At 37.1% G+C, this 17,555-nt stretch overlaps 2 protein-coding genes across 2 annotated transcripts; both read right to left on the reverse strand.

Moving 5' to 3' along the window:
* Positions 1-3,498: 3,498 nt before the first annotated feature.
* LOC130712972 (protein FAR1-RELATED SEQUENCE 5-like) lies at positions 3,499-4,753 on the reverse strand. Its single transcript, XM_057562782.1, has 3 exons — positions 4,587-4,753; positions 3,910-4,526; positions 3,499-3,833 (listed from the first exon to the last, which is right to left on the reverse strand). Exons 1-3 carry the CDS (start codon positions 4,751-4,753, stop codon positions 3,499-3,501), a joined length of 1,119 nt encoding a protein of 372 aa, XP_057418765.1.
* A 9,300-nt stretch (positions 4,754-14,053) lies between these two features.
* LOC130711072 (probable inactive poly [ADP-ribose] polymerase SRO5) lies at positions 14,054-17,398 on the reverse strand. Its single transcript, XM_057560528.1, has 5 exons — positions 16,547-17,398; positions 16,093-16,328; positions 15,848-15,993; positions 15,655-15,756; positions 14,054-14,461 (listed from the first exon to the last, which is right to left on the reverse strand). Exons 1-5 carry the CDS (start codon positions 16,975-16,977, stop codon positions 14,330-14,332), a joined length of 1,047 nt encoding a protein of 348 aa, XP_057416511.1. The 5' UTR covers positions 16,978-17,398; the 3' UTR covers positions 14,054-14,329.
* Between the last annotated feature and the right edge of the window lie 157 nt (positions 17,399-17,555).

Here is a 17,555-nt window from a genome sequence, read left to right on the forward strand (position 1 = left end):
ACGCTAACCTGCGGTTTTTGTCCAGGCTATGAACATGCATGTTGGTAAGATTGACAGCGAAATAGCAAACTACTACAAAGTCTGGATGACAAATTAAATACACTGCTCACGAATAATACAGTGGATACCAAGGAGACCAAGGCTTCACCCAACATGTTTCAGGGCAGTTGCTCACGGCATACTGTGCCCCTATTGTTGACACAGACACTCCATCCGTAACTGTTCCTGGTATTATACCTCGTACAAAAGCGATGGCCAGGGATCCACACACTCTAGAGGAGGTAAAAAAAAAAATTGGATGAATGTGTGGACCTTACCCTATCTGTCGATGATGAGCCCATTCTGAAGTAAGTGCCCCTAGAGGGACTAAAGAGTAAGATAGGAGTTTTAACAGGATAACCTATGATTGGGAAAAAACAGGCAAACATATCTAGCAAAAAAAGGGCCAAGTCTACTGCTCAAGATGTCTTCAAGGGATTAGAGGTTGATTTCGATGTTTCTAATTCAGAAAATGATGATTGTGTAATTGTTCAATCACCAACACAATCAGCAAGGATGAATTCTGGGGGTAATATAACACCCACCAAAGACTTACCTAAACAAAACAAGCCGCTGGTTTGTTTTTGAACACACTTCTCTTTTTTGGATATGTAATCTGGTTCTTCTACCTCTTTTCCATTTCATATAATGCATTACTGTGTTGTGGTGGAATTGCAGGACAAAGGGAAAAATGTAGCCAGTCGTTGTACTCCAACCTCAAGACCAAAGAAGATGGTCAGATCCTATGTAACACCTGAGCGCAAGAAATCAACCAAAAATATTGGCCTTACACTACCTAAGGTCATAAAATATGCACGCATGTTTAATATTGAAGTCTTACAATATATTGGTATAATATTTAAGACTCACTTCATGTACACTTTGGTTTTGGATAGGCAATGGATACAAAATTTCGACCAACCCCTGAGATGTCATTGACAGGTCCTGAGCTCCGTTTATGCGCATATGTGTTTCAGCTGCATGTTGAGCCAAAGTATGGTTATCAGTTCTTACGTTTATTTCGACTATCAGTTGTCCACTTAGTAACACTGCATATGTTAGAGTATGACCCATTCAACATTTGCAGGGAAGAGTTGTTGAAAATGGGTTCTGCTATAGGGACAAGAGAAAACTTTCTAACACTCTGCCCATATCAAGTTGTTGACAAGAAGGTTGGGTACACAATGTGCGTGTCGCAGTGGTTCAATTTTAATGTTACGTGATTAACTGGTTTATTTAATAGATTATTGAACTAATGGCTACTAAGCTTACCTGGAATCAACACAATACTGAAACTCAACCCACATGGGTATTGCCGCCAAAGTTCGCGGTAATATTAGTGTTCCATTTAGCTGATTCATTTTATGTTAGTATCATCCATTGCACAACCTTAGTCCTGACTATAATCTCAATGTCTGCCTATAATCTCAATGTCAGGACGATGTCTTAAAGGGAAGGATGGCGGAGGATCTCCTTCCTGAGTATGCAACAGAATGGATGGCACCCTTTGACACTTTGAAATATGTAATACTTTGTTTTATAAATGAAGCCTATGCTTGTACAATGAATTCCACAATTGAAGTATGCATCCTTATTGTAACAGATCTATGTGCCTGTCATGGAGCCAAATGGACACTGGTATTTGATGGTTGCATCGATGGACGAGACAGTTATTTACTTGGTTGATTCTTACCTCAATTCACAACAAACTGCCAGTAGGAAAAAATCAATAAGGGAAATTGTATGTAGTGTTTTACTAATTTCAGGTCTTCTTCATATGAAACCAAAAATGTATCATGTCATTTACACATCACTGATTCGTTTTACATTTTGCAGGGTAAAGTGATTGGTCGCATGATGTTCTCACAATACTACCCTCACAAGTACCTTGAAGGACACTTTGAGCTGGGGACATGGGATATTGAAGAAGCAAGGTCTAGCAAGGATTACACAACCAGGCAATTGCCCACAAATTATTTTTTTATTTTCATCTTTCCGTACATGTAACGGTCCATCTAAAAACGCTTTGTCTTTATTTTGTTATTTACTAACACCCAGCACTCAACTATATGCACATTGGAGTGGATGCAGATGGATGATGTCTTCATGTCAAACTTACTCCCTCGGGTGGGAAAAATTTGAACACTATGTCCTGTTAACATGCAACGCCTTATTATGTTCTTTAGGATTTAATCTCACTCGTTCAATTTCATGGATGCCAGGTGGAGGACAAACTGGTGCGAATGAAGGCTGTCATGACACTAATGAATGGGCCACACAATGAGAACCTGGAATTGGTGACTGGAAAAGCGGGGACCTTTTGGGGGAATCAGATGGCTTATGATCAGTAGTTGCATGGGCAACTAATTTTGAGTTGGGTACCACGTATGAGTTTCAAACGTATTTAGACTTGTTATCATGGGATGTGGTATTCAAATATTATTTTGGCTGGGAATAGGTAAAGTCCATGTTGTAGCAGTTTAGGAACCAACCCTTGGTTAAGAACACATGAGATGTTCTGTGGATATTTTGCATGTACATTGAAGGTTTGGGATGTAGACATGGGTGCGTGATCATGCTACGTGGGAAACTTGTTCTGTTCGTATACCTTAACTATTATGTCTGTAATGATCTGTGACCATGTCGCTATTATTATGTTATGAAGACTTGTTGTAGTTAATTATTTTATTCGCCACTGTTGTTTCCACATAATCTTGTTTCCACTTAATGGGTATCCTCGTGGTATCCTCGTGTGTGCCTTTAGATAAGCATTTTGCCTTTAGATAAGCATTTTGTCTTCCTTCACTATCCAAACACGACTAATATTAATAGACAAGAAAGATACTAACTAGCCAGACATGTAAGCTAAATGGTAACACCAACTGGCTGAGTATAACCACTCTATTTGCCAAACATACCTAAAGATGATTGATTGACATAGTCAGGAACAGAGTAATGTTCCAATCGTGTACCATTCAACTTTGGCCTCAATTTTGTACCATTCTATTTTCCACTCATCTGATTACACCATCTTCATCACGCAAATAAGGTATCAATTCCACCCAGATTGGAAGTGCACATATTAACTCATATATTACAACACAAGATTGAATCAACCGAAATCATAGAATTGAAACACCCTAATAATGTATCATTACAACACAATATGGAGATACTACAATATGAAAATACTTAAGTCCAGCAAATGTTCATCCAATGCTAAAAATATGAATGGCTGTTATAGTCAGTTTTTCACCATTTTCACCCAAGCTAATGAACCATCGTTTATCTCATGAGACTTTAAACTCTCTCACAAATGTGACAAACCTCCAACCTAAACCTGCAATTCAAATTATAATTAACAATTAAATTCCTTATTCCATACATTTTCTTTTATGAACAAATGTTGTGGAAAAATTTAATGTCTTTACCTGAAATTAGACAATCAGCACATTGGATCTAAGCATCACCACCTCCAGCACAACCAGCATCATCATGCGCTACTTTGAGCCGTTTGTTCTGAGTGCATGTTGTTTTGTTGTGACCTTCCATCTTACAGACAGTGCACTTTCTTTTCACCTTGGTTCTGTTCGCAGCAGAGGTACCACATCCTTTGCTCCTAACAACATTAGGATTTTTAACATTATCAAACCCGGCATTTGGAGTCTCAACGTTATCACCAGCTGCGCCTTTTGTGGCATCCCTCTTAGCCTTCAGCTTCACAACATGCTTTGCCATTACATCAACAGTGTCGATAGTCTTCCATAGACTCACACCCAAGGTTGAACATTTCTCTGCTTCTCATTACAAGTGAACCCAGCCTAGCTACCACAATTGACTCCTAGAATTTAAACGCGGATTCAGAGTTACCTTTCATGCATTCCTTGGCTGTCTTGCACCATCTGTGCATGACTAAACTCTCTAGTATGACATCAATGTCCAGATGCACCAAAAGAGCAATAATATGATCACAGGGCAGCCCAAACGACTCCATTCGCTGACAAGAACATCTGAAGGTGGACATACTTTCATCGTGTGCAACATGCCAGAGCTTGCTTGGTTTGCAATACTTATACATAGAATATATGATACATGATGATGTCTCCTTTATCGAGGCAACTTTCATTACGCTCCCTCTTATTAGCCAAGGACGGAATTTTAGAAATACAGTCCTTGTGTACAAATCTGCAGCAGACTTTTCCAACTCTCGCACGCTTGTCTGTAGAACAGCGTCACCTACCACTGACTTGTAGTCTGCATCAACCTCTCTCCAGCGCATGTAATTCACATAACGCTCAAAATACTGAACAAACTCAAGTAGGCTATTTCGGGAACGAACAATCCTACCAATTTGTGAATGCATACCTTCGCAACGTGAGGTAGTGCGAAAACCACCAAAGAACTTTCCCCTCATCAAACTTGTAGCCCACATGTGCCTTTTCTCATACATCCCTTGAACCCATGCATCGTCTTCAAGGTTAAGGTCGCTAACCAGTTGAAACTATTTCTTTTTGAATTGCCCAACACTATAGTTTCCCAACATACACCTTTTAAATCCTTTCACAAAATTAGGATCCCCAACATTCCTTTGAGCATTTTGTAAAAGGTTCCATGCACACAAACGATCGTGAGCTTCAGGTAACAATCGACTGATAGCATTCCGCATTGCAGGATCACCATCTGTTATAACAGCACTTGGTTCTTTACCCTTCATTGCGGCAAAAATTGCTCAAGTACCCAAATATAGCTTTCCTCTTTCTCATTGGTCAAAACTGCAGTTCCAAACACAATAATCTGACAATGATGGTTCACTCCAACAAGAACAACAATGGGACAACCGTATTTATTCTTCCTGTATGTTGCATCAAACGCGAGAACTTCACCAAACACCTGGAAATCCATTCGACTTATCCCATCAGCCCAAAACAATTGCTTTAAATTGCCCTGTTCATCAACATTGTGTGACCAGAACATCCCAGCATCACCTGATGCAAGCCCCTTCAAATACACCAGAACAGTTTTCGCATCACACTGCTCCTTTTGTTTCTGCTTTGTCATTTGATTCAACATGTCTAGCTTCAAAAAATTGGTTTTGTCAAAACCACCTGATTGGTCAGCAATTAAATTGTAGATTTCAGCGGTCCTAATACCGGCTTTTTGCATACTGTTGATTCCCACTATATCGCCTTCTTCCAACTTCCGATGTGCTGGTAACATCGAGGATTGCTTTCCCTCCAACATTGCGTGATTGTGAGCATCTACAAATATAGACACATGCCACCTACCACTTTCAGCCACCAATCGAATCCTCATTCTGGCAGTGCATCCACATCTTGTTTCTACCTTAGTTTCCCGCATACGATTGTCCCTCTTTCTATTTCTTTCTTCACGAAAACCTTCCTTATGACACACAAAGTCTTGCCGCACAATTACGCCTTTCATGTTTTTCAAAATCTTGCTTTTCCATACTGAGAAGCCCTTCACTCTAGCATACAAGTTGTAGAAGTCATATGCTACCTGCCGATTAAGAAAATGATATTTCATGAACTCAGTGTCGTTGATACAATCCCACACGATATTAGCCCCATCATCCATGCTATTCACAACAACTCCTTCACCCGCTTCATCCTCACCAATGGACTCTGATAGGGTTCGTGTCGGTGATTCAAGAATACTAGCAACCAATGAGCTTTTGCCATCACCAATAGATGAAAAACCTACAGATTAAACAAAATTGGGTCACTTTTTTTCAGACCTAATAACGTTGTTAGAAACCAGGCTTATTTTGCAAGGTTAATAGTATTTTATTCCAGAGTAAACACAACTTCAGAACAGTACAACATGAGAACGAGTAGCCAAAAAATCATACCTTCATCTGAACACCAACTGGGAATTTTTGAATCTTCCATCAATTCCTCCAATTCCAATAGGCGAATGTACCTGTACATGAGAAAAAGTTTAGGTCACTAAAACTTGAGGTTTAAATAAATGGTACAAATAAAGACAGGTACAATCAATATGAGAACACCAATTTTTGTTACTGGGTAAAGAAACCACGAAACTGAACAAAGTAAATCATGCACACAGACCACATAAATACGCAATCAATGTAAGTCATGCACACAGTCAAATGACTCGCACACAACCCAAACCCAAACTTCCCCCAAATCGAAACCCACAACCATACCCAAATCAAAACCCCCAAATCCAAACCCACAACCATACCCAAATCGATACCCATAATAATCCAAATCGGCAAAATTCTATTTCGACTCACCTGTGAGAAGGAGATGAGAAGGAGATCGGCAACGATGAGTATGCAACACACCAGTGTCAGGTCCCAGGAGATGAGAATGAGATCGGCAACGATGAGTATGCAACACACCAGTATCAGGTCCCAGGAGGTGAGAAGGAGGTGAGAAGGCTCAGCTGAGGGTAATGAATTTCCACCTCAGGGTAATTCAATTTCAGGTTTCAGACACTGTTATTCAGTTTTGCATTGAGGGACATTTATTATGGGTATTTACGAAGCCCTTATTTGAAAAGTCATCAAACTTGTGTCATCAACCTACTAACCTGGAAATCCAGGTCAAAAAGACTGGTCCACCGGTGGACCAGTTTCTTACTTCCCCACCCTGGTGTTCACCTCAATTAACCTAGTGCCATAGTGTAGATTTAAAATATACAAGGTCATAAAATAATAATCTCAAATATAACATATTGCCATCCTCTAATATTCAATAATTTCGGACCCAAAGTTAAAATAGATATAAAAACGTTAAATAATTTTTTTCCTTGAGTGAGCTAAATAATTGTAGTATGCTACCTCAAGTTAATTTTACTTATATATAATTTAATTAGTATGCATTGAAAGTGTAAAAGAGTTACATGGTGAAGAAATAGAATATAAAATTTATAACTGGTAACTTCTAAGTTAGTTTAAACGTTATTCTAGCATTTCACCATAAAACTAAACATTTTATTTGCGATATCTATAAAAAAAATCTATTCAATCAATGATAAACACTAAAATGAAACAGATTGAGTTAACTTGAAAACAATTTGGAACATTAGTTATTACATATCATATTTAAAATTTTAAGACCACAATATGTCCACGATAAATGCTTCATTCAAGAGTATATTATTCAATAATTGTTCCACGAGTATTGTAATTAAGTAACTAATGAAGAAGTGACATTTTTTTATGAAAGCAAAATTTAGATTAATGAGGAAAATCTCAATATTAAATTTTCTTAAACTGAATCAAAAACCAGCAAAGTCGCATACAACTTAATCCAATGAAGAAGTGATTTATTGTTGGTACAACACAATTAACACCAAAATAAAATGTTTCAAATATACCATAAAATAAATGTTTCAAATGTAGCACTGCTTCTCACGCAGTGTTTCCATCCTCATTGACAATTATTCATTTCACATTGCGGTGGTTTCCATGATTCTCAACTTTTACTTGTGTTGTTTCTGCAAGACAATCAAATTCACCAAAGTTAGGTCATACAAAACATATATAAATGTGTAGAGAAACCCAGATGAAGCAGAAGGAGAAAAAGATGAAACATGAAAAATAGAGTTGATACTTGATAATGTTAAAAGGCATTCCAAACTCTAAATTCTAAACTATAAAAGAGTTCGATCCCTACTAAAGAAAATTCACTTTAGGGTTTCCATGGTATTTCTATAAGTAGGATCATTGAGCTACATTCATCACACTCAGCTTAAATCATGCAAGGCCAAATTTAACATTTCATGAATATGGACTTTTATATTTCTGATTTTCCTTACACATTAATTTTTTTTGAAAATGAAATATTAAAAAAAAGTGTATATATATGTGTGTGTGTGTGTGGGGATGTCTCTTATGAGAAAAATGTTTCTATGTGAGAGCATGAGTATAAATCACGACTGTTAGATCTAATAATAAACAATCCAAATTAAATCACGACTATTAATTTGTTTTAATCAGAACCGTTCATGATTAGATCTAATGATTGTGATTTATTCTCATGTTCTCACATAATATCACATTTATCATATATATAAGGATAGAGTTAAGAAATATCCCCTTTAAACATGGTATAGTAACCATGTCAACAAGCTCGACCATTGTAGCACAGAAACCTCCTAAACACCTCTAAAACCCCACATGCATAAGCACCAAAACCCTACCAATGACCTCCTTACACATTAATGATTGTGAAATTGACTGATCCCTATTGATTAAACAATGACCAACAACAAAATCACACACAAAACATATCCTTAAACTTAATGAAGATATGAGAATTATGAGAAAGAGATTACCTCCACGAATGCTTGAAAAGATCTAATGATCTTAGTCACCATTTGTTCCCCAGCAATCACTCTCAGCCTTTGCACCAAAACCTCTCGTGATATAATGTTTTCCTAAAAATCAAAGGAATCTCAACTAACAATTACAACAAAAAATGAAAGTGCATGCATGATTGTCTCAAACTTTCTATCAGAAGCACTTACATTGAATTCTTGGTACGACCTTGAAATGAAGGCCATTTCATTCAAAGGCAACAACCTAGATAGCGCTGTGATAAGCGTCCCAATCGGTATCGGTGGGGATATTGGTCTCTTAGCCACATTCCCAAGCCCTGTAACAATTGAACAAGTGAAGAATTTCATATATAACACTTCCATGAATTGTAAAGCAATAGCTACACGCCCTTAACCGAACCTGTGGTGGGGACGAGATCCTTGTAACTCAAAACATATTCAGGCAAGACATGTGTGTTCATTTGGTTACTCCAAATGAAGTACTCCTTAAAAGATGAAACATTGTGCACCGCAGAATCATATTCTTGAGAAATCGGTTCGCATTCAGAACCGGGAGCCAGCACCGCCATCCTCCCCAAGATAACACGGCACAACAACAAGTGCTTCAAGCCACCATTGTCAGGAGCAGTCCTTGCCATACTACACCACACAAAGAAAAAAATTATTATAGTCATATTAATTAGCACATTCAATCAGCAATTAATAAAAGGTAAAAAGACTTCATTGAGTCACATAGTTTGAATGAAATGTGTGGTTTTTGTCCTTCTAGCTACTTTTAAAATTAAACAAATTTATACAAGATATTAACTTGTCATCTAATATAAATTAATGAAAAAATTTATGTGAATATCACAATTTTTTTATGTGAATAACAATTTAAGACAATTTCTATCATTTTAACATTATTTATGTATATCTTTCACAAATAAAACATTATTTATGTATATAGATGTTAATTTTTTGGATAACAAATTAACACTTTGATTAAATCCGTTCAATTTTAAAAGTTGAATGACTTAAATTGAGCAATTAAAATTATAGGGACCATAATCTCGTATTCTTGATTTTACAGGGCAAAAAATGCAATTAAGTCAAGTTAAAAATACAGAGTGTCTAGATTAAAATAATAATACTTTAAATGTGTTTGTTTCATATTAAAAGAATATTTTTAATTTCCAAAACAAATTACTCCCTCCGTTCCTAAATATAAGACCTAGTTTCAAAATTTTGAAGTTCCTAAATATAAGACCTAGTTACAATAATCTAACAAAAGGTTTTGTACTCTTCCATTTTTACCCTCCACATTAATTATATGTTTTCAATTCTCAAGTTTTGATTACCACTTACCATTAATTAGTGAGAGAAAATGACAAAGGGTAAATATGGAGGAATGTATGCATTTTTAAAAAATCAATACACTAATTGAACACATTTAATGTTTTCTTAATAAGCGCAATTTTTTGTATTAGGTCTTATATTTAGGAACGGAGGGAGTACCTTTTACAGATTTAACAAAAAAGTTACTTTCAAAAAAAATTAAAAAAAAAGTTGATTTGTTTTTATTTGCACTAATTAAAATCACTTTTTTTTTTTACCTTCTCCCTTATGGCCTTATCTATTATAATCATTTATTTAAAATAAATTAGTTTCCTAAATGATATATTTTCAACTTTTAAAATTAATAATTATTTAAAAGCTAAAACAAGATCTCTTTTTTTAAAAAAAATTAAAACAAGATTTTAAAATATTAAAAGAATTCATTTTAATTAAAAATTATTTTAAAAAAACTGAAACAAACGTGTCCTAAACAATAATAATAATGTAATAATTTCAAATAATAATGTAATAAAATAACAAAACCGGCACGTGCCATAGTATAGGACAATCCTCTGGAGAGAGACGCAGGCCATGTCCATGGAGTTGATCTTGCCCGAAACCGTGCTTAATGATGCCCAGGATCTCATCCATGTTGGTAGCACCGAACCACGCATGCTCCACGTTCGCATCGCCGTCACGCGCACGCGCCGTCGCACGCGCGTAGATCTCGAACGCGTCAATACGCGCCTGCGTCATCACCGTCGGAAAAGTGTTTCTCCGAATTTGAACCACCTGGATACACGGTGCCATAGCCCCCAGTCCCGCCGTGAATCTGCTACGGATGGACTCCGCGCTCCGGACATTCTCCCGGACAAGGTAGTCTCCCTCGGTAACGATGCTCTCGGGATCGGAATCGGAATCATTGGCGGCATTGACGGCGGCGGCATAGGCAGCATCGGCATGTGCTGGATCGGCGGCGGCATAGGCGGCAACAGCATCGGCGACATTGGCAGCGGCGGCGGCGGCGGCGTGAGGATCCATCGGCAGGAACTAGAGGAGGAGGAGAAAGGGTTTAGGAGAAAGAGGATTGTGTGTGATTAGAGAATGAGTGAGTGTGAAATGACCTAGATGAGGTTGAGTTTTATAGGGGTTATCATGATTGTGCAGAAAAGGAAAATTTGCTGGCGTTTTAGATAAGAGCCAACGCAAAGGTGATTTCACGTGTACGAACGAGTTAAAATTTGACACGTCGAGTGTCTCGCGGATCAAAGAAGAATGATTGGAGAATTTTGACACGTCGGCTTCAACGTGGAGTTTTAAGGAAATCCCCAAAGGCACATTTGATAAAGATAAGAACAAATAATCAAAAAACACAGAAAAGGATAAAGGTTGGAGTTAACTAAAATGGAAAGCTATAAGAAGAAGAAAAGAAAAGTAGTGATAGAGAAGATTAGGGTTAGAGGTCCTGCTGCTGCAGCAACAAGTGTTGTTGTTTCAGTTTCAAGGTGTGTGAAATGGGGGAAGATTTTATATGATTACATTGAGTTTGATCCTTAATTTGAGTTTCAATGGAGTTTCTGTTTCACTTTTTCTCATTTTCTCTGTTCTGTAATTTAGATTGATGTGTAGCTTCCCTAGTCAAGCTTATGAATTATCTCATGAGGATGAACTATAACAGCTATAAATTTGCCTCTGCGTCTGCACTTAATCATATTCATTCATAAGCATTGTTCATTGTATGCTTAGATAGGCAGCACCTTGTTAGTGTTGGTGTATGCCAGATTGGCTTCAATATCATTGTAGTTTTGGTGCCATTTAAATTTTTAGTGTAGTTTTAGCCATATAAATGCAACTTCCTGAATTTTTCTTGCTCACATGCTTTGCTTGCAGTTTTATTGAACTTCAGAATACGTATTACTGGTTTTATGTCTTTAGGTGTGGGAGAGGGATCCATTTTCTCAAATTATAACAGGAGTTTTCACATCATATTGTATGAAGAATAGAGGAGATAAGGTATGTCACTGCATAGCTTGGGCTTTTTCCAATTAATTCTGATTCTTACCTTGGTTGTGAGTGCATTTTACTATCCTGTGTATATGATGTCAATTCAGAAAGCTCCCAAATTGCTTAAGATTTAGAAGTTCATAAGAAGTTGTTTATCTGTTCAGTGTTGTATAATTTTCTGCCCTGCCCTCCCTCATCCCTTCATTGTGTTGTTGATTAACAAGAGTTATCATTTTTTTGGTTTTTCTGAGAATAATTTCAGTACTCTTGTAGCTGTACATATTACAGCTCTTACTGTTAATATAAATCGTGGAACCTAAGAATCAGTGATGAGAATTGAAGAAAATTTTATATGTGGCTATCATATAATAGTTCAACCACCTTTTCCTGCTCCACTTGATTCCACAAATAAGCTTTTCCTTTTGTTTGCCTAATTGTTTACAGCTCTTATTGTTTCTTTGATTTTCACTTCAATTCCCCATTTGAAGTGTCTGATTAAAAGTCATTTTTGATCACCTTATTGTTTCATTATTTCTTAGTCTTTTCCCTTTTAGTTGTAGTGGTATGGTATACTGGTATTACACAACACCGGGTGCTTAATTTCGTAGACTGCAACAATATATTTGTTTTGCCTTGGAAATTGCTTGACTTGGTTAGCCATTTACCTTAATACCTGTTTTTTAGCTTTGATCTCTTTCATATTTGATAATGTACTGGAGGCAGAGGAAAATTTGTCTGATCTGAATGTTGGGTAGTAGCTTATGAGACTTCGGATGACAGACCTAGTTACATTGTTGATGGTCGTTAAGAAGAAGAAGAATGAGAGGAAAGGAGGAGGACATTGTATGAAGAGTTGACACCTCGTTTTTTTTTTACATGGCAAAATTGTATATGATGTGTCAATTCATGATTTCGCAACCAGGTATAGCACTTCAATTGCAACTTTCCATCTCTAATCCTCTTTTTAGTGTTAAATAATGAATCAAAAGAATGTACTCCTCTTTTTCAGTTGTTAAATAATGAATCCAAAGAATTTACTAGAAGTGTGCTAATATTGATTGAGGCATTGAGCAACTCGGGTTCATAATTGATACAGTATCTAGGGTGAATTTTTAAGTTTGTCTAGAAAATATGCTGTATTTATTTGATATGGTGAACATTTTTGTTAACTTGTTTTTGTGGACGTAGGCAAAGGTGTCGAACCACGTATCTATTGTGTCTTCTGTTGTTCTCTCTTTATGATATACTTATTAAAGTACTTTTATGGACCAACACAAATTAGTAGATAATGGTACTTGAAGTTGTTTCCTTTTTTATAGTCTCATCAATATGTTCAATCCTCTATAGATTACTCCTTCTTGTTAAGTCTCTTTATTCTTCATTTCACTCCTTTCCTGGTATATATTAGTGATATAGTCTTGGCGATTAATATATGCAGGAAATTATCTGCATGAAACAGTTCCTGATGAGTGATGATAAATTCACAATCAAAGACATTGGTTCGTTTAGTTATTTTTGGGATCTAGAGATTTCTAGATCAAAGGAAAGTCTCATAATTAATCAGAGGAACTGTGCTTTGGAGTTGCTAGCTGACAATAGGAAGCTTATAGCCAAACTAGCCTCTACTTGTATTGATCCCTCTACGAAATTGCAGGCTGCTCAAGAAACACCACTTTGCCGATGCACCTACCTACAAAAGAATGGTTGATAGGCTCTTATATCTCACTACAACTTGACTTGATATTGCCTTGGTTGACTAGTACTTAATAGTTGACTAGCTCTTTTGGTCTTTCCGGGTAAAGGTTTGTTTTTCTCTACATCATCTGACCTCAAAATTGATGATTTTATTGACTCCAATTAGGCATCCTGTTTGGATTCGGAGAAATCCATCACTAGATACTGTGTTTCTATTGCCCTGTAAATCTACTATATCATGTTCCTTCTTTAAAGCCAAATATCATGCTCTAACTACTTTAGCTTCTGATCAATTTGCTGTTCTCTATTGCGACAACCAGTATGCCATCTACATAGTCCACAATCCTACTCTCATGAGGACTTTATCATATTCATACTTTTATAGTCTCACTTGTGGGGTTAGTACAAAATGTAAACAAATAACAATTTCAGTTTTTGTTAGTTTGATTGTTGGTAGCTAGTAACTTTGATTCTACTGTTTCGCCTACTTCATTATTTTCTATGGATTGTATGTCTAAAATCTAAATACTATCTCCATATAATAATGAATAATCTATTGCACGTATATGTTTTTGTTATTACGAAGATTGAAAATAAAAGATGCGAAAGGATTTGTTTCCAAGTATATTGGAAATTCTCTCCAAGTTAACTAAAAGCTAAAAAATGAATATTAAAGAACATAATATGTCCACGATAAATGCTCCATTCGGGAGTGAACTATTCCAATATATAATCTGTTCCACCAAGTATTATAGCCAACTAAAATATAGAGAGACTATTCTGGTACACCACCATTATCATCATCATAAAACATGTATAACCCAGAAAAAAGTTTCGAATGTAGCATTGCTCCTCACAGTGCTTTCCTCCTCAACGAATGATTAGTATGAGCATTATTGTGTCAACTCAAGCACAATAATGCACTTTTGTAAGAAACTAAAAGAACTCAATATAGAGAATTATTTATTCCACTTTGCTGGCTTTCCGGTTGCCATTCTCTCTCTTTGTTACAGCTAGCGGTTGGTTGCTGGCTTTCCTGTTGCCATTCTTTCACTTTGTTACAGCTAGGGGGTGGTTTCTGCAAGAAAAGCAAAGTCACCATTACATAGAACACCTATATATGTGCAGACAAACCCAATGAAGCAGAGGGATAAGTAAAAGTGAAACATAAAAGATAGAGTATGCAATTATCGTAGATAATGTTACTACTTGTCATATTACTCTTGTGATCCTATGATACATGCTAGCTCTTGTTCTGAACAGCACACTTCACACAATTGTTCTTACACATAAATCGGACAACAAAATCAACTTGACCAAATGAAAACTAGCTATGTTTTCAAGTGCTGTCAACACTCATTTCGACACTCTTTTTGAACACTCTTTTATTGGCTAAAATTGATGTAGATCCCACCATATTAGAGGCGGGGCCTATATAATTTAGTGAACCCTAAGTGGATTTTAACCGATAAAAGAGAGTGCAAAAGTGAGTGTCAGTAGCATATTTCTTTTGAATCATCTTTTGATATTTCTTTCTAGAGGGCGGAGTTCAAGCATGCATTTGAAACCACTAGCCTGTGACTTCCACCAAATAAATTCAACTAGCACAAACCACGTACCCCACAATAGGCAAGTCAAATCATATTCATAAGAATAATGTTGAAATAGTTCCAACAAGACTTCTATTTCATCAGCAAAGTCCACTTCAGGGTTTCCATAGTAATTCAGAAGTAGGAACAAGACAAGAATATTGAACCACATTCACATCTAACTTAAATCAAGATCAAATTTCATATTTCATGAATATGGATTTCTATTTTTTGATTTTTCTGGTACAGTAGAGAGTGAAATTGACTAGCCCGCATTGATTTAGAGATCACCAACAAAAGTACTCACATCAATAAGCACTCAGAAGTAGACAATATCAACTAGGGCCACTTTTCAAGACTTCAATATCTAACACTTGAAGAAAGTTGTTATCACTAACCAGGTTTTCCATTTCTCTTGCCCAATTCACGTATCATTAGCTCATAATAACTCAAAAAAGGATTATTGGGTATGTAGTAAGAATGCACCAAAATTTCAGAGACATCCTATCTTTGTGTAATTTAATTTGAACCATAACAGTATGACAAACTTTGATGAAAAAGTAGTGCAGTTCTAATTTGTCCTACATGACCAGCAGTATGTATGTCTGGTCTTGATCATAGGCAAACAATTGCGTCACAAAGCCCAACCTTAATGAAGATCAAAATCAGTAGAAAGGGATACCTGTAACTTTTCTCTGAAAGATTTAATGACCTGAAACAACAACTTGTCCCCAGCAATCACTCTCAACTTTTGTATCATTTGCTGTCTTGAAATCTTCATTTCCTGAGAAACAGAGGAAGCACAACCAAAAACTTCAGCCAAAAAACAAAAAAAAGTGTCTCAAACTCCAGAGAAGCAAGTCAGAAGCACTTACTCTATAATCTTTTTGAAGCTTCAAAACGATGGCCATATCATGCTGAGGCAAAATCTTGGACAGCGCTGAAATCAGTGCTGGGAATGGAACCCAAGGGGATTTCGGCCTCGAAGGCTCGCGAGCAGCAGCAACATTCACAGCACGACCTACAAAAATCGAAAAAATTATTAGAATTTTGACAACACTAGCACAAATTATAAAGCAATAGCTACTCCAACACAAAGAACACACCCAACCAAACAAACCTGTGGGGGGAATCCTGAAACTCAAAACATATTCAGGCAAGACATGTGTGTTCATCCTGTTACTCCTAATGAAGTACTCCTTCGGGGACGAAACATCATCCACCCCGGAATCATACTCGTCGGAAATCGACCGGCATTGATCCGAACCGGGAGACACCACCTCCATCCTTCCCAGGATAACACGGCACAGCACCAAGTGCCTCAAACCATCTTTGTCAGCAACAGACCTTCTCACACTATATAAAGCCCACATCACATAAACCAAACAACAACAATAAAATCTTAGAACCAAACCAACATTCAAAATCATAACACACTACATAAAATTAAGATAATGATACAAAATTAAGATATTCTAATTACTAGTAATTAACTCATTTAATCACGAATTAAAGTAAAAAAAAAAAAATGCATAATGATTAGATTAAATTAAGATAATGAAATTGGCACGTGCCTGAGGTGAGGAGAATCCTCTGGAGAGAGACGCAGGCCACGATGATGGTCATGCCCGAAACCGTGTTGAAGAATCTCGAGAATCTCCTCCATGCCAGAAACGCTATACCAAGCGTGCTTGACGTTGGCATTCCCGTGACGGAGCTGGGCGGTGGCACGCGCGAAGATCTGAAACGAGTCAACACGCGCTTGCGAAATCACGGTAGGGAATTTATTCCTCCGAATCGATACAACCTGGATTCTCGAAGCGAGAGGACCAAGTCCGTCAATGAATCTTCTTCCAACCGACTCCAAGCTGCGCACATCCGCCCGGACGATCACCTCGCCGCCGGAAACTCCGCTCTCGCAATCGGAAGCCATCGAATCGTCGGTGTCGTCGCCGGAGAAATCACGAGGCAACGGTGGCGACGAAGTGTTACCCCTTGGATCCATGGCGGCAGAAAGAAGAGAAGAAGAGAAAGAGGATTTTAGGAATCAAAGAATGAGTGAGTAGTAGTGTGTGAATGAACTAGAGGAAATTGAATTTGAATTTGTAAGGGGTCATGTTTGAACAAAAGAGGGAAAACTTGGAGAGTAAGAAAAAGGGTTGATAGAAAAAAACACAGAAAAGGAATGAAGATGATGATGAATGATGGTGACTAGGATGGAAAACTAGGAGAAGAAAAGAAAAGAGTAATCGGGAATAAAAGCGTGAGTGATTCTGGAGGTGCGGCGAAAAGTGGTGTCGTTTCAGGTATAACGGCAACGGAAACCGCCATATATGAAAGAAAAGAGATGTTAGTTGAGGCGGTGGAAGAAGAAGAACAAGTTGTGGCAATATGGGATTTGAAGAAGAGCATTGTTGGATGCGTGCGTGGCGTGATATGCTTGGGCAATAAGTTAAAGAGGTCAATTTTTGCAACTCTTTTCATTTATGGTGTGTTTGGTTAGAGAAGAAAGAAAGAGAAAGGAAAGAAGGTGAAAGGAAAGAAGGTGAAAGGAAAGTGAGAGGATTATTTTAGTTGTTTGGT

This window comes from Lotus japonicus, chromosome 4 (genome assembly GCF_012489685.1).
Source record: "Lotus japonicus ecotype B-129 chromosome 4, LjGifu_v1.2".
In the NCBI taxonomy this organism is placed as follows: Eukaryota; Viridiplantae; Streptophyta; class Magnoliopsida; order Fabales; family Fabaceae; genus Lotus; species Lotus japonicus.

Coding starts and splice junctions, on each gene's coding strand:
- LOC130712972 (XM_057562782.1), bottom strand. CDS start 4,753: ATGAAGGGTAAAGAACCAAGTGCTGTTATAACAGATGGTGATCCTGCA. Junction 4,527..4,586: donor TTTGTGAAAGGATTTAAAAG/GTGTATGTTGGG, acceptor TCAACTGGTTAG/CGACCTTAACCTTGAAGACG. Junction 3,834..3,909: donor AGCCAAGGAATGCATGAAAG/GTAACTCTGAAT, acceptor AATGAGAAGCAG/AGAAATGTTCAACCTTGGGT.
- LOC130711072 (XM_057560528.1), bottom strand. CDS start 16,977: ATGGATCCAAGGGGTAACACTTCGTCGCCACCGTTGCCTCGTGATTTC. Junction 15,994..16,092: donor TTTCAGGATTCCCCCCACAG/GTTTGTTTGGTT, acceptor CGATTTTTGTAG/GTCGTGCTGTGAATGTTGCT. Junction 15,757..15,847: donor AGCTTCAAAAAGATTATAGA/GTAAGTGCTTCT, acceptor TCTGTTTCTCAG/GAAATGAAGATTTCAAGACA.